General features: G+C 41.3%; 1 protein-coding gene across 1 annotated transcript; it reads left to right on the top strand.

The window, feature by feature from the left end:
- Positions 1-141: 141 nt before the first annotated feature.
- On the top strand, positions 142-20,016 carry LOC113995450 (centromere protein C-like). Its single transcript, XM_039390916.1, is given in 18 exon segments — positions 142-233; positions 1,860-1,906; positions 2,827-2,888; positions 3,213-3,310; positions 4,377-4,467; positions 4,561-4,777; positions 5,668-5,871; positions 6,471-6,850; positions 7,514-8,363; positions 8,935-8,973; positions 10,192-10,265; positions 11,211-11,279; positions 12,370-12,474; positions 13,279-13,377; positions 15,635-15,733; positions 16,023-16,177; positions 17,861-17,951; positions 19,891-20,016. Coding segments are annotated over 18 exon segments (2,766 nt in total). The 5' UTR covers positions 142-218; the 3' UTR covers positions 19,962-20,016.
- The last annotated feature ends 2,964 nt before the right edge of the window (positions 20,017-22,980 follow it).

The raw sequence follows: 22,980 nt of genomic DNA, 5'->3' as shown, positions 1-22,980 counted from the left end.
AGGCAAGAAAGTAGCCCAGGGCGGAGACAGCCCCCGCTCCTGCGCGCGCCAAAACGTAGCGTCCCTGACTGGCGCGCGGCGGCCCCCGACCAATGAGGCGGAGGCGGGGGGGCGTGGCCGGGGCGCCGCTGTCCCCGCCGGCCGTGGGCGCGCGCGCGGCGGGAAAGGCGCCCAGGTTCGAAAGCGGCGCGCGGGGCGCGCGCGAGCCCCGGCCCGGGATGGCGGAGGCCTTGGTGAGAGAGTGCGGGGATGGCGGGGGTGTGTCTGTCTGTCGGTCTGTCCGCCTGCCTGTCGGTCTGTCTGTGCGCTGTGGGCAGCCAGAGGTGCGGCCCCCGGCGCGTTCCCGGGGGAGGGCCGGGGTCGTTCTTCCGCCCCACCCTGGGGTCTTCCGCTTCTCCCTGAGGAGCGGGAGGCCGGAGTTGGCGCACCGCGCCCTTCGGGCTCGGGTCCGGGCCCCTTGCACAGACACCTGTGCTCCGAGGGCTTGTCTCTCGGGAGCCCCTTTTCCCTCAGGCTGCCTCTGGAGAGCCGCCTTCCATGGGCGAGTGAGCGCGTACAGAGCCGGACACTTGTCCAGGCACGCCACAATCGTGCTCATCTTGAGTTTTAGAACTCTTCATGTGTAGGACAATGCGAACACACTCATAAATGAACTGTTCAAAGGTCCGTTGCAGGAGATTTTCAGTCTCTTTACTGCGAAAAGCTGCGTGCCAGTGGATTGTGCTACACTCTGCTGCAAGGGGAAGAGGTTTAAGGCCGAGTGTCAGATTGACTGGAGTGTGCAGAGTTTCTGAAGAGGTGGCTTTTGGTCAGTTGTTTTCCCGTGTGACCTAGTGTTTCCTTCTGCTGCTTAAGGCTGATATTGAAAGTTTCCAGTGCAATCAATCCATATGTGGTGTTGGTTATTTTTGTGACCAGAAGTAATATCCAAAGAGGAATCATAAAGTGCAAAGTACTGTCAGTATAGCAAACTTCAGGAAAACGAGCTGACTTCCGTTGTGTTAGGACTAGATAATCTCCAAGCTGCACATACTTTTTAAATTTACACAAATGAATAAGAGGTCATAGTTGTTTTTCAGCTAAACATTTACATTTTTTTAGATGTTTTCCTATCACATCTGTGAAAAACTGCACTGTGCTTAGCGCTTGAATTTTTCTAGACCTTTCTTCCCATTCGTATCCTTGATGTTCTTTGCCTGTTTCCAGGTCAGTGGCTTTATTTCATTTGTTGGTGTAGAAGGTAACACTGATAATATGTTGCCGTTTGAAGTATTACTGCTCCAGTTGTGGTAGTAGATGACTGGAGTCATGTTTTCTATTTGAATGACTTTGATTATATTTGGGTTTCAAGTGTGTGAGGTGGCACTGGGACTTAACTGAGGCTGTAGTTTTACCATGGCACAGCGATGTGTTCTCACTGCCTGTCAGTGTGGTCGTGCCTGTGGCAAACAGGTAAGAACCATCACGTGAGCAGTTAACACACAGCAGCGGATGTTTGGTTATGTCCTGGCTTGCTTTGTGGTAGATCATTCCTCTTCCTTACTTTAAAGATTAGTCATTACACTTGAGTAAATGGTAACCAAATCCTTACATCCTCTGTGATTTCTGTCACGTAAGTCTCCTGCAAGACTCTCTGACTTCAAATGCAACAGATGCTTTGATGGTTCTTGTGGAAAGCTGAATTTCTGGCAATTGTTACAGGGGTTGTAGCTGCTCTGGCATTCTAAGGAAAACAGGGCTGCAGTAACTCCCACTCTCCCACTAGTTTACGATGGCTGGAGAATGCTTGATGTTTGCTTACTTGTTTTCCTGTCAAGTGTCATTATGCCTAGTAAGAACTTATTCTTATTTCTTCACAGAATCATTTAAAAAAAGACTACAGAGCAAGATTCTGCCATGGAGGAGGGTAATTTGCATTTGAAGTTTTATTCTTAGATTCTGGAAAACTTATGTGGATTTTTATCCGAGAGCATAATGTCAAAGCTATACGGTGTATCCTATTAATCCGAGCATACGATGTTTCCCAAATTTCTTGTATTTCTTAGTGGTGGGAGGAGCAAACAGTGCTGGGGGACAAAGCCCCAAGGTTTTCCTTTGTTTCCTTTGCTGAGGCAGCAAACTATGGTGTTGCTATACCTAAGGTGCTCCTAACTAGGCTGCCTGAGTACGGAAGGAGTCGTCTGTGCAGACATTTTGCCTTTTGAGAAGTAGAGAAATGAAGCCCACACAGAGTTCCAGCGTATTTGGACCTTGCTGGTAAATGCTAGAGATGAGTTGGAGTATTTGCAGTGCTGTAGCATTCTTTAAAGGCACGTCAGAAGCCTGTGAAGTTCTTGTTGCTGGAATCCATTTTTAGACTTGCATTTCACGAGCTTACCAAATCTACCAAATCAGCTGTGTATAATGATCATTATGGGAGTAATACTCCATGTCTTTTCTAGTGTTATTTTGGTTTTGATCAACATTGTCTGGCTAGTGAATCGCTCACTTCTGCCCCAAAAATGTTTATTTCAAGAGAGACTTTCTTCACCCCAAAGCTCTTTTACCTCAGGGAAGTAGTTGTGTGTTTTCTTTTGTGTAGAGAGAATTCTTCATTCTCATCATAATCTGTGGCAGTGAGGCTTTTTTCCCTGGAATTCTTATTTTGACAAGTTTCTTGGCAGATATCTATGTGTGGAAATGATAGGTAAAAGTATATTGAAGCTGAGACTAGAGGAAATAATAATTTAAAACATTGAGAAGTAAGAACTTTGCTGCTTTATTATTGCTGGGATAAGAACATTTGATATTTTTGATTTAAAATATTTTTTTTCGTCTTCTTTCTAGAAGTAAGATTGATGTACAGCCAGGTCAAAACGTACTGAAACTCATAGAGGATTGTTTTGAAAGTAAGCTCTTATTTGGTGTTTTACTCAATTTACTGGTAAAAGAAGAAATAATTTCTTCTTTATATTATATTTAGTGGTAAGTAAATAGAAATGAAAATTAGAGATAAAATGGATAAAAATAAAGTTTTTTTAGGGTCTTGAAAAGCACCCCCCTCCCAGCTGCTTAAAACTGTGTCTTAGCTGTCTTATAAAGGTAATCTTTCCTGAGTAGCTGATTCCTTTCTTGTTTGGATTTATGTGACCTTAATAGCTGTAGCAACTTGTTAAAATAAATGAGACCTGGACAATTCCAAGATCCCCATACTTACAGTGTTTTCTTCATAGGTTGCAGCAGTGATCTGACAATAAACTCTCCAAATGCAACCCTTTGCTCAGCTCCTGTTGTCAAAAATAGGAAGAGGACTTCAATGCAGAGCCAAAGCGTAAGTTAGTTATGGCAATGTCACAGTATAGCTTTGGGTACAGTTTCACTGGGGTCCAAATTTAGTTCTGTAGGATTTAGTTCTGTATGAGCATTGAAGAAGCTCCATATGCCACTTGTAACAGTATATAGGCTACAATTTAACCATCTGTAATAGTTGTTGATAATGGTTTTTTTTCTTAGTTTGTTGTGCTCTAACAGTAAATATTCTGTAATTAGATTTGTTTAATAGCTTATTTTCCAGGTTTTTTTCTAGTGAAAGCTTTTTCAGCTTTTTGTCCAGGACACTTAAATTTTTTACGGTCTCAGGTTGGAGCACGCTGCCTTATTACTGCTGGTGGGTATGACTGTCTTGGACTCCGTTGGAGTTGGTTTTGGCCACTTTGCTAGATATATGGGCACAGTTCTTAGCTAAATGGTGAACAGTAGAGTTGAAAGGTGATGCTTGTACAAAAGCTCGTTAACTCCTGATAGGTATCTGTACAATAACTTTATGTATCTTTCTTGAAGAGTGGAAACAAGTTGAAGGCCTTGTTAGTGTGCTGGGAAAATGATGCCAATAATCTAGTTTGTATATTTAATTTTAATGTTTTGATTCTATTTTTTTTAAATAGGATATTCCGTTAATGGCAGGGTTGAGAACAGGCATCCTTTATAGTGATGTTTGTTTACTTTAGTTTGATGTTAGAATAGCATATAATGTCAAATAATTTCCTGCAAAACCTCAGCCTGTCTTAAGAAAGGTGAATTGAATTGTTTAAAATAATTCATTCTAATGAAAAGAATAGCTTGCCTGGAGACTAGCAGGATGCCTGTTTAAAGCTGCATATAGACTTTTGCTGTACACACTGTTTTCCCTGTTATTTGAAATTTATAGTTACTTCTAGAAAGTCTTACTTGATAGAAAGTTGAAGTGTTTAGTTAAAATAGAACTGTGATTCACATCACAGTGTGATTTAAGGGAAGGAAAGTATATCGTGTTCTGTAGAAATTTGTATTCCTATCAAAATACTGTTGCTTTATCAACTGTTTTACTTTGTCTCATTATTCGTTACCAACTATGACAGCCAAAGGCAGGATCAACCAACTCTGTGAAAAGAGCCTGTTATTCTCCAGAATCCTCACCTGCATCACTGCTAAAACCAGTCAGCAGCAGAGGTTGGTCCCACTAGTACTGAGCTAAGGGTTTCTCGGGGGGTTTTTTGTAAGGTTTTGAGTAGAGGAATTAAACCTGTTCTCTATATATGGCAGGACAGTCATGTGAATCACCCTTGAAGCCTGCAATACATGATTATGTAGATGTTTCTAGAAAAACAGAGTCTCCTGTGTCTGAAAGCAAAACAGCTACATTAGAAGATGTTGAAGCGCTGTGCCGAAGTCCTGCCGTGTTTTTGGACCCCGAGGATGATCACGGGTCTGTTGGATCACCTTTTCCTTTGGAGAAAGGGAAAAGTTCTCCGGTAGTTAAGTAAGTAGAGCTGAACATGGCTGTGGTGTTACATCCCCTGTGTGCCCTCCACCTTAGGGTAAATCAACACAGTGGTTTCCATCGTTTATAAGTTTAGATTGTGAACTCATAAAAAATAATTCCAAGCTTTTTAGAAAATTTCCATATCTGTTTTTAGGAAGGACAGAATTATTTTTTATTAAATATTCTGGTGATAAGTGCAGCACCCAAGTGTAGGAAGCCTGTCAGAATAGACTTGAACTCTTTGCAGAAAAGTTCACCAAAGTATCAGCTTCTTAAGTAGTCCAGACTTTTTCAGTGAATCCTACTGACAGTATTGACCTTAGAAGTTAACAAGAATTTGTTAAAGTAGAAATGAACAGTCATCATTCTTCTCACTCTGAATAGACGAGATTTTTATACGAAATCGAAAAACTTAAGCTGGGATCTCTGTCTCCCCACAGGAAAATTTGAAGCCCAACAGCAATATTGGCCAGTGGTCCTTACCACATTTCTGCTTTCCTGGAGGGCTGAGCCTGTAGGGTAGATCATAGAGATGGACTGACACTGATCCCATTGATTCCCACTGATGGAGTGAGATTGGGAAGACAGTGTACCTACAGTCTAGGAAACCTGACAATTTCTGAAGCACATTAGGACAAATTAGGAATTTGTCTTACTGAGCAGCCTTTACTTTGCTCAAGAGTCACCATAAGACTCTGTATTGCTTTGGACACATGCTGCTGTGCTGGGAAGTACTACAGCTAGGCTGTGTTTCAGCAAATTACCAAGGGGAAACTCATTCCTAAGTGAGACACTGTCAGCAGGAGCATCTGTTCTTCCTCACAATACTTTCTTGTGCACTCACAAGATTTATAGCAATATATCTGAATGCTGTTTTTCATACATAGATTATGTCTTGATGGTTGGAATACACCTACTGCAGCAAAGAACGGTGGAGAAGTTGAAAATTTGGAAGGACCTCAGACTGGGAGAGATGAGCAGGTTGTTCTTGTGCAAGGAACAGAACCTGTTGCTACATCTTCTGTGCAGAAAGAGAAGACTTTCTCTTCAGCTCTCTTAGCAGCTGTAGCAACAGGAACACTTTGACAGAGGTTTGTTTTGAGGCTTAATATGGAACATAATTTGCTATTAAAATAACTCTGGTCTGAATATCGGAACAACATCCTTTTATCTATAAACAAAGTCTGGGAGCATGTTTTGTGATAGTCGACCATTACTTAAAAATGCCACTTGAGAAAGGGTTTGAATGGTTGTTTCAAAATTTTGTGTAGAATTTAACAGTGCTCTTGGTTTTGTCTGCCAGTAAAATGGTGTGTTGAATAATGTCTGTTGAATAGTGTTTCAGATAGACCCTGAGATGTTTTGATAGGTAGCCTAGAGGATTCAGGAAAACCTTATGTGATTTTGAAGTTTACAGTGAGCAAGCAGTCTTTTCTCAGAGCTAGTCTGGATCTGGCTGCTTACGTAGGAAATTGACTGTCCAGTGTCTGTCCAGTTGACTGTCCAGCATCAGCAAGAAGAAGCAGGCCTTGTGCTCTTTTTGGAAGCTTGAAGAGCAATGAATGAATGCGTTCTGAAGAATGTTCTGTACTGTGTTTAGGTGTTCTGGAATCACCACTGGATCTTAAAGATTGTAAGGCAATTTACCCCACCGCCCAAAATGATTTGTCATTGTCACTCCTTTCTGTAGATATTCAGCCTCGATATCACCTCCATCACCTCCTCCTGTGAAAGATCAGCATATGGAAATCGAAAATGAATGTGAATTTTTAATTGATGACTCAGGTGGTGCATCATTTACTTCTTGGATTTCAATACCCAGTAAGAAAAGAAAATCAAAAAAAGATGGCTCTGCAACTCCTGTTTCTAAATCTCAGCCCTCTGAACAGAAGAAGACACAGAGTAAGAAAGGCAAGAACAGGAAAGCACAGGTTGAAGCACTTACTAAACAGAAACTGAATAATCTGGATGCTGGAGCCTTTGACATCAAAAGAACGTCGAAACCGGATCCAATCTCTAACAGTGAAGGAAATGTCCTTAAATCTCAAAGCCAAAAGAGTACTCATACAGGTAAGTTCTTTAACAGCTCCTTAAACGTTTCCTTCCAGGTCATATTACTGGATTATTTTGTGGTGGTTTATTAGGAAATTATAATAAAGTAGATAGGAGACATTAATGGATTCCTTTTTGATGTTTCAGTTCCACAGTTAGATTTGGAAGTGTATGAGGCAGTGAGACAGAGTGTTTTCACTTTTCCCATCCTCTTTGCCCTTCCTGTTAGGATGTTGAAAATTAATTTAGTGGTGTCGTCTTTCCTTATGAGCTGGTGTAGAAGGTAGGTACCCACATGGTAGGGTACGTAGGGTAGAAGGTAGGTAGGAAGGAGGTTAAGACACATGCTTCAAACTGAAGGGGATTGGGTTTTAGGAATTATTTGTGAAAAGGTTTGTAGCAGGAAACACTGAAAACTGGATAGCAAGCTAAATGTGACATTTCTGCTCCCTTTTTTTTCTGTTAGGAAATACTGGAAGTACACTAAAAAGGTTTTTTTATACACTCTAGTTTAGAGAAGGCCTTCTTTTAGCCTTCGGGAACAAACCTGGTTTTGTGATACCTTTTGTTTGTTTGTTTTCCCATTTTCAATTTTTGGTTTATTTTTAGGCATTCAGATGTCAACATGTATCTGTTTAATGTAAAAAGATATTGATGTCCAAATGTTTTGTGTATTGATAGGAAAGACTAAAAAGGACGCACTTAGGCAAGACTCTCCAAACCAGAAAAAGAACACATCCTGGAAACCAGAAGCTGAAGAACTGATATTGTCATGATCTGGATTGGAAAGAGAAACATCTGATGCAGAAAAATGTAAAACAAGGGTGCTGCCAAGTGAAGATTTGCCTATGCCCTCATCTGGGCATCAACAAGAGCAGACTGTGTCTCCAAAAAAGTCTCTCAAGTCTTCCAAGAATCTGCAGTCAGCTTCAAAAGCTTCTCAGCATTTAGATAAGAGGAAACAAACTGCTAAGCAGAAACTTCCTAAGGTTAAAGTAGCTAAGAAAGCGGCATTAAGTTCAAGGAAGGAGCTTAAAAAATCTGTCCAGAAAAGCAGTAGTAAAAAACCTCAGTTGCAAAGAGAGAAGAGTTCTGACAGTGAACCTAGTGAAGAAGAGCATGAAAGAGAGCCTGTAGATTTGAAAGATGTGCGTACCACACCCTTGCGTCAGAAATTAGAGACTCCCGTGATTCAGAAATTGGCTGTGTCTGAAAAGCCTAGAAATGTGTTGCACACATTGGAGTCACCTGGTGGTGCAAATAACCAATCTCCTGTGAAAGCACTACAGCATCCCATGGACAGTGTGAAGAATTCTGAAAAGAAGCAGTTGCCAGCCAAGTATTCAGGGAAGATACCCGGAAAGATTCCTTGCAGAACCAATAAAGCTGTTTCCTCAAACCCTGAGGACACTGAGTCTCAAACAGATTCTGACAGCTCTTCTGTACAGAACATGGCAAGGAAAAAACAGAAGTTATCAGATGTAAAAATGAAAAATAACAAAAGAAAACGTAACAGGCAACATGGACCACAGTAAGCTTTTTATGTGATTCCTTACGAGCGTGGTATAACTTGGTAGATAATTAAACACACCTTGTTAACTTTTAAGCAGTGATGGCCCAATTGAACTACGAGATAGTTTGAGATTGGTCAAATAGTTAATAGAGAAACCAAGTGGTGTAGTCAACATCCTGTTCTCAAACGTGGGTGCCAAATCTAGTGTCTTTTACATGAGGAAGTTTGTGCTGGTTAAACTGTTCTCGTGAGACTTGTGTAGTAGATACAATCCTACCACCACGGAGTAACTTCACTGTCAGGTTTGTTGTATTTTTAAATGAAATTTGGAAAATACAGCATTTAATTCTTCAGCTATTGTATATATTTTTGTGGATGTAACTTTCTAGTCGTAGACAATCTAAAGACGGAAGTTTAAGGAGCCTAAAACCAGTTTTTAATAGTTGTTCTTTGCATTGTTTTTTAATTTTTTTTTAATGTCTTTTTATGGTTTTGTTCAGGATATAAAATTATTGCCCTACAGGTTCCTTTCATTAAGTAAAATTGACTCAACCCTAAAATGTACTAAGAATAATTTTTTCTCTTCTAGATATTCCTTTGTGGCTGAGAAGGCTGTGAACTATGAAAGGTAATTTCTTGAGTTGTCTGAAAACCTTGAATTTAATCTCACTTCTGCCCCACTGAGACAGAAGAGTTTGGTAGTACTACCCCATTCTGTGCTCTACTAGTGAAGCACCTAGTAGAAAAGAATTGTAATTCACGCTTGAGGATTTTAAATACTGCATTAATACAGTTAATAAACTAGTAAAATTTTTCTTCCTGTCATAAATAAGGGGTCATAGTAGGTTTCTTGCCTTAGGGGATTTTTTTTCCTTTGAGGTTTGCTTCCACATTAGTGTGTGATTTTGGAACAGAAATACCAGTGCCCCTAGAACTAATAGCAGTTGTACTAATAAAGTTGCCGTTAAGTGGGGTATAGAGCTGTATCTATGATCCAAACTTTTTGCATGTAGATAGGCATGTATCTTCCCCTTCACGGGATGGGAACTTAATGACAAAGCAAACAGGAGTGGCAGTCTGTGAATTTATTGAATTCTTAAGCAGTCATTCTGCAGAAAAATGTGGGGATTTTAATTATAAGGGAGACTACCGCCGACTTACTTGGATGAATTTGTAGTGTAGGTTTGGTAATTTAGGTAATTTAAATGCATCTTTTGGAGTTTAGGGGGATAACAGGTGAACTTCACTGGCACAGTAAAAGCAGTGAAGCACAGCCACAGATGGAGGAAGAAGGAAGGTGAAGGGTACTGATGCTAAGGCTGCAAGAGAGGTCCTGTTAGAAGTGATTTGGTTGCTAAAGAATCTCTGGTGGTGTCACACATATAAATTGTCATTTTATGGGGGAGATTTCATGACAGACTACTCATTACAAAGACAAACTATTTTACTGTCCATTCCTTATAGTATGCAAAACATTTCTTTAAAGCAGTACCATAATCACAGTATATGGAAAATTGTTTGAAAGGTAATGCTACAGAAGAAAGTATCTTTATTCTGGAAGGGAGAAAAAAAGAAGTTTAAGAAACCTGTTTGGAGAGGAGGTGTGAACACTAATTTTTCTGCCTGGTGACTGAGTAGAGGAGGAGTTGATGAATTTCAGACCTATGATTTCTAACTAGCAGTCATTTGCTTTAGTGTCTAATCACTGTAGACAGATGTTTAAAAGAAAAATAAAACCCAGACCACATGATCTGAAAAAAACTTAACTTTTATATATATGGTAGTGCTGTAATGTTCGTTTGACATTTAACATCTTTAAGCAGGTTTATTTTTTATTCTTTTGCAGTGGGCCTGTTCTAGAACATTGCGATAAATTTGATTCCAGCACTAAGTCTTGTGAACAGTATGATACATCATCAGGTAATGTTTAAAGTTGATATTTTCTTGCATTTTATGTATAAGCTTCTTATAAACTGTAACTGATGGTTCAGTAATTTCTGTTGTATTCAGCTTGTCCAGAACAAATGCGGATTTTATTGGCTGTGGTTACATTTCTGTCCAAGTAGGTGGTACGCTATGCCAGCTTTATGTTGTGTTAGCTTTGGAAGAACAAGCCCTCCAGGGTTTGGCGTCAAGCCTACTGGGATAAAGTTATTGCTCCAAAATATTTTGAACACATTTTTCAGGCTCTGTTTGTACCAGTTTGATGTGTTGCCATGTGATGGTACTAAATGCAATCACTTCAGGCCACCCTGGACCAAAGTGTACAGCCCGATGGCCTGTTCACCCAAGAATATTTTGGTTTGGGGTGTTTTGGTTGGTTGGTTTGGTTTGTGGTGTCTGTTTTTTTTTAAAAGTTTTGTTTGGTTGGTTTGGATTTTAAGTTTCACAACATGAGTTGTACGTGTTGTCATAATGAACATGAGCCTTGGAGATAAAAAGTCATTTTGTTAGTCTTTTAGAGCCAAAAGTGAATATGCGAATGTTATTAGTTCATGCGGTGCTTTCTTCAGAGACCTAATTTTGTGTGTGTTCTTGTAAGAAGTTTGTTCTAAAGCTAGGTTTGAGTGATATGAAGCTGATTGACCTTGCACTTTGTCATAATTTTCCAATGTGTGTTTTATCAAGAGGGATAGGTCTGAAGAATATTTACTTGAATATATAGTTTTCATGTAATTTTCAAGCTTACTGATTGCATATACTGCTTATCTACATTGGGTTTCATACATGTTTATAGCAAAATGTGTTAAGAGGGAACACTATCATTGGGACTTGTATTACCCTTGGTTACTTTTAGTGGGTATATTGAATAAAAGTCAGGAATAGTAAATGCCTATGGTGGTGGTTTTTTGAATGTGTTTACAGAGACTTTTGATGACTTGAATTACAAAGTGAGAGATCCATTGTCAGACAACATAGCAAGGCATAAAATAGGTAAGATTATTTAAAATATCATAATGTAAGTGTGTAAATACAAATGTATTTCCAACTTGATGTAAAGTTTGCTGAAGGAGACTGGCGTGCAGCTGCACACTGAGCTACCTGCACTGAATGTATTCCTAAACAACTGAGTCAGGACAAACCCACAGTTCAGTGAGAACAGTAAGAGTTTGTATTAGTTTTACGCAGTATAACTGATGGTGCCAATAACCTGCCTTCTGTGGTGGTCTGAGTCTGGATAGGATGGAACAATGCGTGTGCAGTCGATTGCAGTCCCATGCTTGTCTGTTTTATATTGGGTTCTTTTTATGGCCTTCATTATTATTTTATGCACAACACTTTAGTTGTCTACCTTCAAAAACTATTTCATCAAGTTTTTTATATTTACCATTTTTAACATTTAAAATATCTTGACTAATTTGCTCTTAACTCTTAAAGGGCTTTTAGTCTTCCTTCCAAATACTAAAATATATCTTACTGTATTCCTATATGGCAGCTTAGACAACTTGAAAGTTGAGACTATGTAATAAGTACATCTGAAGATAAATATCTGAGAAATCTTGGAAATACGTGGAGTTTCTGTTGGCAGAAGTGCCATTCTTCTGGACCTCAGAAATGGGACTTGTGAATCTGGAAGAGGAGGAGCTGCGTATGCAGTCTCTTACTCTCCCCTTGCCGTAACTAAGGCAGTGCCTTTCCACTGCTGCTAATGAAATCCCTCAGATTTAGGCTGGGTCCTTAGTCTTTGTCGAGAGCTTTGTCTTCACAGTTGTAGCATGTTTTCTGTCCTTGTGCTTGAGCTCCTAAGGTCCATGTCTCAGTGATTCACTAAGATACATAGAACTAAGTATAATATAAAGTCAGTGTGGTGATTGTTTAAGAAAAAGGAGAGTGAAATAGTGATGTATGCAAAAGAGGGCTTTTGTCAATATTTGGATCCCATTTTCCTGTCACGATAGCAATATCAGCTGGGAAGTGCTGACCCCCCCTTGTGATACAGCAAAACAGCAAAGGATACTTAATATTTTCCATCTCTGAATTTTCCTTTCATGTTTAATATGAATTGTGTCATCCTTCAAATTAGTAATGCCTTCCAACACACCTAAGGTTCGTCGAACGAAAAGGATACGGCTGAGACCTCTGGAATATTGGAGAGGCGAGCGCATAAACTATACTATGAACTCTTCAGGTATTAGTTCCAAAATACCTATTTGCTTCCTTCTCATGGGGCAGTAAAGAAAAATCTGTGGGTTGATCTTGTGCCATGAGGACTTTGAGAGGCTTACTTTTGGGTAATTTTTTTTTTTTAAGATTATTTATGGTCACTAGCTATTTAGTCACCTTTCCTTTTCATTCCTGATATTCCCTTGTCAGCTGAAAATAGCATCAGGAGAGTATGTTAAGTTACTTTGCCTTCACTGTTTAGAGAAGAACAGAACAGTTTCTCTATACTAGTAGGTTTATTACATCAGAGATTGTGTATGATACTGGAAAAAGAGACAATCTGCTGGATCATTCATTGGAGCATTTCTCTTTGTGCGAGGATTGTTTTCCAGAGCAGATACTCTAATATTTTATCCAGTCTCAGTGTTAAATTCCCTAAGTGAACAAATATACCTTGTTCTCTTGGATTTTTTCTGACCAATGCAGCCTAATATTTTGTCTTTTCTTAATTAATTAATTTGCTTGAGAATAGTATTTCTTTGCGTTCCTAAAACTGATATTTTTTCTTAAAAAATTGCTTTCATATCATGGCTTTCTGAAATGCTCTGTGACTGAAATTTGATAAATATTATTTTCAAAATATCTCAAGTTGCCTTGCACTCCAGAAGACTTAATAATGAAAAGCTTTTTGGTTTGTTCTGGCTTTCTAAAGCTGTCTGAAAATTTCAGCATCAAGGAAGTATATTCTCGGTTAAAATGCTTGTTGGTTGTGTAAGTTTTTAAGGTTACTGTGAGTTAGCAAGCTTTGTTTAACTTCCTTTTGTTTCAGGAGGGCTTGTGATTAGTGGATTAGTGCATCCAGAAACACAATCTCGCAGTAAGAATAGACAGAGGAAGGATCGTCACAAGCAGAAAGCCAACAAAACAAGTACGAACACAGACTTTTTCCCTTTGGATACTTAGAAACAAAGTTATCTGTAATCAAATACTCTATTGCTGTAAGATATTCCTCGTGTAACACTTGATTCTCTCTGTGGATGAAAATAATTTTATAACAAAATCTATTAACGTGATGTGGAAAAACCTGTTCTTACTTTATCTGTAGCAATGCCGTATATTCTTGTTATAAAAACGTTAACTTTTCAGAAGAAAGGAAGAAATACAGAACATACCCAGAAGTGTTGTTGTGCCTTTAAAGCAGGGGTAGAAAAAAAATAAACTGTACTTCTGTTTGTGTTCAGATCGTGATGCTAATGTGCAGTCTAGAACTGCTGTTTGAAACTGAAACATTTCTCGGTGAAGTTATAGAGCTAATAAAACAAATACTAACAAGAATGGGTAATGCCATATGGTCCTAACACAGTTCTAAAACAAATCGGGGCTGAAATAATAATCCGAGAAATAAGGAAGAAAATGGTCACTGTTGGTAAAAATATCTGATTTTCTAGAGTGTTTCATGTGAATTTTATCCCTTAACTCAAGAAGAAAGTGGTAGGACTAGAGAAGGTTCAGGGAAAGCTCATCAAAAACATGAGAGGACTTCTGTGCAGAAGCAACTACGTAGTGAAGACTCCTCAGCCCTCAGGGGAGTTCTGTGGCGGCCTGAGAAAGACCTATAAAATCACAAGTGGTGTGGAGAAGGGAAATAGGAATAAATTGTTTTATTGGCTTTTTTTTTATATGTTTGTTTTCAAACACAAGAACTAGAAGTTGTGGCAGGAAGATATGGAGAGCTGAGTTCTTTAGCAGAATAAGGTGGCCATTCTCACTATGTGCTCCTTGCCCCATAATATTGTGGACAAAAATATTTGTGTAGATTCCAGACGAGATCTAGATACATTAACAGGAGACTTAACTGTCTAAATATGTATGAGCTCCAGGTTAGAGGTGGGAAGTATTCCATGGAAGTGCCATTGCTCTGTTATGGCATTTTTGGGGATGGAAGGAGTACCTGCTTTTGGCCACTGATGGGAGACAGAATCCTGGTCTAGATCAATCAAGTACAGTTTACGTTGTAATATAAATAATTTGCAGCGCATGTGAACCTGAGCTGGTAGTGACTGTTTATGTTGTATCTTACAAGAGCTATTGGTTGCTTTGGGTGCATTTGAACTGTCTTCCAGAAGTGATCGATTTCCTCTCTAACAGACATCCATCCTCAGAGATCCTTTGCTCACATCCTTCAGTTTTAGTGAGGCATATATAGGGACTGTCAGCTGAGTAAAATTTCTAGCACGAATTCTCAAATCCTATTGATACAATAAAAATTCTGTTGTTATAGCTATAGAGTTACACCTGATGCTGCTTCTCTTTATCCAGAGATGGTTATGTTGGAACAGAGCTGTTCAAACACAGCAACTTTCTTCCTACCTCTGACTGTCTTGGTGTAAGGGTATTTAAGCAGCCATGAGTGCCTACAAAGCGCAACAGCTTGCCTTTAACATGCTGCTTCTGGTTGCATTTAAAGAAATTTCCTGTGCGTTGTAGAGCTAAAATTGTCTGCTTATGAGAATTCTGCAAGAGAGCTTTGGGATATTCTGTTGTGAACATTTTCTAGCATCTATTTTCTGTTTGAAAAGCGTAGAGTTGTCATTGATTCTTAGGATATTTCCTGCTCTGGAAGAATCCTTTTTATTATATCCTTTTTATTATAGAAATAGTTCTCAGATTTACAACATACAGTGAGATTCCTGTAATGGTATTTCTTGAGAAAAGGAAAATTGGACATGCGCTTAGTCTTTAGAATGCTTTATCTCTTAAATCTCCCTTATCAGCAATAGGTAAAAGCAAAAAAACTTAGTCTTCATCCTGTATTTTATATCCTCTCAGCATCTGTTGCTAGAAAAGCACTTCTCTGAAAATACAGATACTTCTGAATAAATACTGTTGTTAATAGCACAGGATAAATAGTTGGCATTCCCCTGGCAAGTTTCTTAGGATTTAGAGAGCCTTCATCTATTACACACAGAAATGATTTCAATGAAAATTACATTTTCAAGGAATTGTTACGGATGGTTTCCTTTTATTTAAATGAAGTGTATTCAGTCTGTTTCGTTCACTTATTAAAACAAGTTTAAGTACTTAACATGTGACATTAGAATTGTGGAAAAGTTGTAGTTCAATAAGTTTTTAAAATGCATAGTGATAATTTCTCTGATTTTGTTTTGGTTTCTTTGTTTCCTCAGATAGAAGAGAGATACCTGCAAGTTTGGATCACAACCTAGCTGATACTTCTAAGCCAACCATTGTACTGGACCCAGAAACAAATGAGGAGGTAGTTCTAGGTGAGTTGAAGGATGTGGCCAAGGGACTTTGTGAATTATATAAGCTGTGTTTAGAATGATAAGAAAAAAATTGTTCATGCCACATTGGGCATAAAAAGGTAAACTATTGAAATATTCATTGCTCTTCTGGAGAAAGTTCTGAGGAAAACAAAAAGTGTCTTGATTTTTCAGCTAAATATTGAATATAGCTTTTGAAGGTGTTGCACTAAAACAATATGTAATGCATTGAGCAAATAACAAGACTAATTATATGAGAGCATTAATGCTAATCTCCTGGACTTTTTTGTAGAATGTGTTAACACTGAAAGCAGTCACGCTTGCTCCTTCAAAGACGAAGCGGTAGAAATATACAAAAATCTGAATACATCTGTTTTTGCAACTGGCAAATTGATTTTGAAACCACTTAAGGAAAAGGGACACCAGTTTGTCCACATGGATACAATAGTAAGTGTGCTTTTTTCTTGTTTTTATAAAACTGACTGTGTAAACAGGAGATCTTAGTGTGGTTGGAAGTAACATATGAAGCTGACGGGTTTTCCAGGGGCTTTCCCTCCCTGAATGCACATAAATGTTAATGAATCATTTGCTAGAGGTACTTTGCATGCACATTGCCCTTTGTGTCATACTAAATCTTTATGTCTATGTGCACTTACTGTGTAGATCTTGCAGGCAAGACAGAAGTATCAAATAAATAAGATGACCCCATCCCCCTTTTGAGGTGTGCATCTTATTTTTCAGCAGTGTGGGGGAAAAAAGGTGTAGTGGTTTGAACCTTGTTTTCCCCAGAGGCTAAGAGAAGTGGTAGACCCCAAGGGGTGGAAACCCCTGGAAGTTTTGAAGTTCTGCCCAATGGGCGCTCCTGCAGAAATGTGAACATACCACAACCAGACCGGAAGAGATGAGTTGTAGTTTTGGTTGTTGTAGGACTGGTGGCCATGTTGTAGAGCCACGAGGAAGGGGCTCTGAGCCCCTTGGGCCCTCTGGGGCCTCCCAGCCCCTGGCTGGGGGCTGCAGGGACCTGGAACAGCATAAAGCTGGCCTAGGTGCCTGTAGTTATGCCGGGAGATGTTTTCTCCATGGGCACAGAGCAGCAGCCAGGACTGACCAGAGAAACGGTGGCAGAGAGCCAGAGATAAGGACCTGAACTGGAGGAGCAGCAGAAGCAACATGCAGCACCAGAGAAAAGACTCCTGGAAAGGGAGAGAGAGAGAACCAGCAGCAGAGAGACAGAGTTTGGGGTAAGACTGTACTAGCCCCCCAAAACTCCCTTGAGACCCCTCTTGGAGAAGAGGGACATGGACTCCTATTTTGGAGAGCAGTTTTGGACATGCAGCACCAGAGAGAGAGAGGAGCTGAGAAGCTCAGAGCGTCCTGGAGCTGGACCGGGACGGCCAGATGGAATGCGGGGGGAGTTGACCTCGGCTCCCCCCTCGCACTGCTGCCACGGTGGCAGCCTGAGAGACAGGGCACAGAGGCCCTGCAAGAGATACCAGACCGTCACGAAGACCCCCCTGTGTCTCGTGATATGACGTGGTGAAACGACCTTGTCTGGGGTTACGAAGCCCACGGAAGACCCCTCGGTTGTGAGGCGATGGGGCCGAGAGAGGCTTGGATACCTCCCTCGTGAGAGCTGGCAGAAAGCCAGCTATCAGCTGCTGCATGCATGAGAAGAAGAAACCTGCTGCCTCAGAAGATGCTGCTGCTTAAGGACTGGAAGGGATCTGTCCTTCTTTCCCTCCTGGACTTTTATTTGGAGGGGAGAAGAGATCTGATCCATTGTAAATACATATGTCATGGTAGAGATAGTTTGTGATCGTGTGTATAATGTGATGTTATATTTATTTGTATAGTCATTGTAATATATTTCCCTTTCCCCCACTTTGAGCCTGGTGTGTTTTGTCTGGAAAAACCCATCTCACATTAGGTTGAGATGTGGGAGGGGGAATGGAGCTAGGGAATTGGATTTTGGGGCTATCTCAAACCATGACAAAAGGGATTGCAGTTCTGCCAGCTTATTTTGTTTTTTATCTTTGTTACAACATGTGTGCAAATGTTTTCTGGGATAACTTTCTGAAATGTTTGCAAAGGAAGCATTGCTAATCTTAGAATCCTTTGGCTTTCATTAAGGCTTTCCATATTATCCGTGGCAAAATTATTGTTACATTACATAAGACATCATATTATCTGAGTACAGGAGACTCCTTCTATGTTCCTCCAGGTGAGTACATGTGTCTAAAACCAATTTGTTGGAGGTGGTTGAGACTGAATTAGCGTGCTGGGAATCAAAACCAAACTTAGTGACTGAAAGAGAGATGGAATAGAGAGTGGGAAGGTATAGGGCCATCACTTAGGCACCATGCCATACCCTGATTTTGTACTGGCCGGCTAGTCCAGGCATTCACCTGCTCTTACATCTTCATTCCTCTTGCCAGTGGGAATGCAGTTTGGCACCAGCTGGTTTTGGCACAGAGGTCTAGCATGGCAGCACATGCCCACTGCTGCAGATGTGGGTGTGGATGTAAGTGCCCTCTCACACCCTGTTGCTGCTTGACTATTCTGGTAAATGCCAGGACAAAGTAATCTTCCTGGGCTTTGATGTTTCTGCGGTGTCTAAGAGGGAGCCTAGACTGAATGAGCTGTAAAGCTTGGGTGGCCCCTCAGGATCAGCTTCATACACTTCTCTTGGAGATGGAGCTGAGACCTGCCAAGCTCATTTGATATATCCTTCCATGTGGAACTGCTCTGTCTACATAGTTCAGAACCTTTTATCTCTGTTCTGTCTTACCCACTGCCATGGGTGGGAGTGTGTATTTCTAAAGCATGTTAGAGTATTTGTGTACACACTTGGCATCCTCACTGTTGTGGTAGCTGTGGAGAGGTCAAGAGGTACAGAAGAGATCAGGAGACAGAAGCTCGTATGTGGCGAAAGAGAGCTTACCTGTATCCAGTGCAACTGGATACAGGTGGTCCTGCTTGAGCAAAGTGTTGGACCAAATGCCTTCCAGAGCTTCTCTCCAATCTCAGCCATCCTGTGAAGTCGGAGACTCCCATGCTGTGGAAGCTGCTCTTCTAGAAGTATAGTTCATGCTTGTGTTGGGAAGACCCTGATACTTTACACCTCAACTGGAAAGCAGCCTTTTCCATGTTGCACAGCAGGCCATCCGTGTGGGGTGTGCCAGAGCACTTGGCTGCTGGTGAATGGCCACTGCTATCCATTTCTCCACAGTAAAGGACAAAAGGTGCATGCTGAGTTGTGCTGCAGCTGTCAGCTTTGACTTCCCCTTTCTGGTCTTTGCCCTGAGGAGTCCCTCTAAGGCAGACACATACCTGGGTTTGATGAGAAGTCCACTGCTCAGTTTGGGCGAATTAGCTAACAATCTTCTGCACGTAACATTTTACAAAAATGTATTTTGATAGTGTTACTTCCACTTAAAATTTTTAACAGCAGTCTTCATTCTGTGCGGGCTTTAAACCAGCTTGAAATTTGGCATCTTGTGCAGTCCAGGCTATCAAGTGGCTGCTTTTCCCATATAACTTTACATGTGGAGTAGCAGTCCTCAGCTGTGACTTGGTGTGGTGAGTTGCATCAGACGTTGTTATTCTCTCAGCAACAGTTTTAATTCTTGGATATTTTCCCGACTGTAAGCAGTTTTGCGTGACCTTTGGGGCTGTGGACCAGAGATTGGGGACCGTTTGGGTAAACCTGAGTTTAAATGAATTAAAATACACACAAGATTTCTATAAAAATAACATGAAACTCACATGCACGCTAAATACTAAGGCCTCTAAGTCCTTCACAGAATACAGCTTTTTGAATTAGAAGTAGCATAAGAAAATACATGCAGAGCAAGTGTCAATGCCACAACCAGGTGTGATTTTGACAGCTTCAAATTTTGCACAGATGAACACATTTGTCAGAGACCACTGTTAGTTAAATTAAATTAGGCTAATATGCTCTTTTGAGCATAATTGAAATTATACTAATATTTTTATTGATTTGGCACCGAAATAGGTGAATGCTCTGATGTCCTTGCTGCTGTGAGTACAATTTGCTGTTGTTCACTTTACTGTCTGGTAATTCCCCACTATTATGGCACAGATAGGCCTATTTTTAACTGTGTTAATTTGAACGAATTTCTGTTCTTTTTATAATTTAGACCAAAAGCAAGAAATACATTGTTGGATACCTCTTCCCCATAACTTTACCTGCAAATTGAAGGTCATCTAATGCAAAGGAATTCTGAAGAACACTGAAGGTTTTCATCTGACACTCCAGTTTTAGGGGCAGGTTTACACAGAAGATCTTTCTTCTGTGTAAATAGTAAATACATAGCTTGTTACAAATTATTTTTCCTTTGTATCAATAAATATTAAGTAATGCAAATCAGTTTTGATCTCTTTGATTTTAAATAACTTTAGAATTGATTTTCTAGCTTTCCATGTGGTTTTGAAAATGCAGGTAGTTGTATGAGTTTGACTTGTAAATATTTATAGCTAATGTAAGTTATTTTGAGTGGCTTCAAAGATGCCACCAACTGAAATTTTTCATCTGTTTCTTTGGAGTTGTTTAAACTTCATGGTATTAAACAAACCTAAGATATCTTTGCAGTTTCATGGAATCAAAGGGGGGAAAAAAAGAATTAAACCTAACGACCAGAAACCATTGGATCGAACATTTCTTTAATATGTCAGCTGGGGATACATGGGGTACTCTGCCATGCGTGGATCAAAGATCTGCTATAAATTTTGGAATATAAATACAGTGACGCTTGAAAGACCCCGCCCCCTTCAACAGCAGTGAAGAATTAGGTGATGATTTTGAGGTCAAATAGCATCTTGGGTTTTATTCGTGGAGCAAGACTGCCATCTAGTGTCCATTTCTTCGGGGGGGCAGTCATGTTCGGAGAGTGGTCTTCGCGCTGATCAGGCCTCGTAGCATCTCTGCACAGAAAGCTCTCACTGTTCAAGGAGGTCCCAGGTGGACAAACCAACTGCACCACAAAGCCAGAGCTTCCAGGCTTTCTTTCCTGCCGATAAGGGCTGTTGTTTCCTGTTTTCAGCCCTGCCTCCCAACTGACAGACCGATTCTCAGAATTGCATAAAAAGACTCCTCCCACAGCTCAGATACCACCAGAGAAATATTTTGCTCCCCATGGAGTCTCCAGGCTGACAAACCGACTGCACCACAAAAACAAAGTTTGTTGGCCTTCTTTCCTGGTAATAATTGCTGTCATTTCCTGTTTTCAGACTTGCCTCCCAACTGCCAGACCGACTCCTAAAATTGCATATAAACAAAGATTCCTCCCACACCAAAGGTGATAGCACAGAAATCTCTTGCTGCTCATGGACTCCCTAGGCTGACAAATCAACTCCACCACAAAACCAAAGCTTGCTGGCTTTCTTTCCTGGCGATAAGGGCTATTGTTTCCTGTTTTCAGCCCTGCCTCCCAACTGACAGCCCGACTCCGAAAATTGCAAGTTTTGGCTTTGGGGTGCAGTTGTTTTTTCAGCGTGAGGTGTCCATGAACATCAAGACATCTCTGTGCTGGCATCTTTGGCGTGGGAGGAATCCCTGTTTGTGTGCAATTCTGGGGGTCGGGCTGTGAGTTGTGAGGCACGTCTGAAAACAGGAAACAACAGCCCTTAGACCCAGGCAAGAAAGCCTACAAATTTTGGCTTTGTGGTGCAGTTGGTTTGTCAGCCTGGAGACTCCCTGGGGAGCAAGAGCTTTCTGTGCTGGTATCTTTGGTGTAGGAAGAATCTTCGTCCATATGCAATTTTGGGAGTCGGGCTGAGAATTTCGAAGCAGCGCTGAAAACAGGAAATGACAGCCCATATGGACAGGAAAGAAAGCCTGGAAGATTTGGCTTTGTGGTGCAGCTGGTTTGTCCGCCTGGAGACTTCATGGGGAGCAAGAGTTTCCAGGATGGCATCTTTAGTGTTGGAGGAATCCTTGTCCGTATGCAATTTTGGGGGTCAGGCTGGCAATTTCGACGCAGCGCTGGAAACGGGAAATGAGAGCCTTTATCGGCAGGAAAGGAAGCCTTGAAGCTTTGGCTTTGTGGTGCAATTAGTTTGTCAGCGTGGAAACTCCACGGGGAGCAAGAGCTTTCTGGGCTGACATCTTTGTTGTGCGAGGAGTCTTTGTATGCAATTTTGGGAGTCGGGCTGTCAGTTGGGAGGCAGGGTTGAAAACAGGAAACAATAGCTGTAGTTTCCTGTTTTCAGACGTGCCTCACAACTGACAGCCCGACTCCAAAAACTGCATATAAACAAAGACTCCTCCCGCACCAAAGAGGCCAGCACAGAAAACTCTTGCTCCCCATGGAGTCTCTAGGCTGACAAACCAACTGCACCACAAAGACAAAGGGAGAAGAAAGCAGAGGAGGGAGAGGATGCGGAGAGGAGGTGGACCGGCTGGAGCAGAGAGACGGGGCTGTTGGGGGCAGCGGGAGGCCGGGCGGCTGATCGGCGGATGCAGCTCTTTGGGGAGCGGGGTTGGCGGCGCTGGCCGCGGTTCTGCTCGGTGCGCAAGGCTGGAGCCCGGGGACCGTGGTGGCCTCGGCTGAGGTGGCCGTGCAGGTCCCTCGAGGCTGCCGTCCGGTCTGGCAGGTTCTTCACAGAGCTCAGTCTCCCAACTAGCCTTCCGTCCGTCCCTCCCTCTGCTCCAAAAAGCATTCCCGCGAAACACTCACCGCTCTTATTTTTGTGAAGCCCTTCTTTTTCCCTTGCTTTTCTCTCTGTGCCTCAGAGACCTCGTGCAGTCCGTGCTTTGTGTAGTAGTGAAACGCCCTTTTTTCATGGGTGGATTTGGTGGGCCAGCCTGGGTGCTGCACGGCCAGCAAGAGTTTTGTGTCCTGGTCCCTTTGCTCTGGGAGGAATCTTCGTCCTTACGCCATTTGCGCAGTGACAGGTGCAGCTAGAACTGTATAAATCCAAGAGTCCTTCTCCCCAGCCAAGCAAGCCTGAAACCTTTGGCTCTCAGGTGGATTTGGTGGGCCAACCTGGACACTTCCCGGTCAGCAAGAGATTTGTGTCCTGGCCCCTTTACTCTAACTCTAACCCTAACCCTAACCCTAACACTAACCCTAACCCTAACCCTAACCCTAACCCTAACCCTTGCTAACCCTAACCCTAAATTCTAACCCTAAACCCTAACCCTAACCCAAACCCTAATCCGAACCCTAACCCTGAACCCTAACCCTAACCCTAAACCCTAACCCTAACCCTAACCCTAACACCCTAAC

The sequence above is a fragment of the Pipra filicauda genome, unplaced genomic scaffold, assembly GCF_003945595.2.
Source record: "Pipra filicauda isolate LSUMZ 115617 unplaced genomic scaffold, ASM394559v2 scaffold885_size103695_pilon, whole genome shotgun sequence".
NCBI classification, from domain to species: domain Eukaryota; kingdom Metazoa; phylum Chordata; class Aves; order Passeriformes; family Pipridae; genus Pipra; species Pipra filicauda.
Note: the sequence above shows the minus strand (reverse complement) of the source record. Positions and strands in the feature narration are given on the sequence as shown.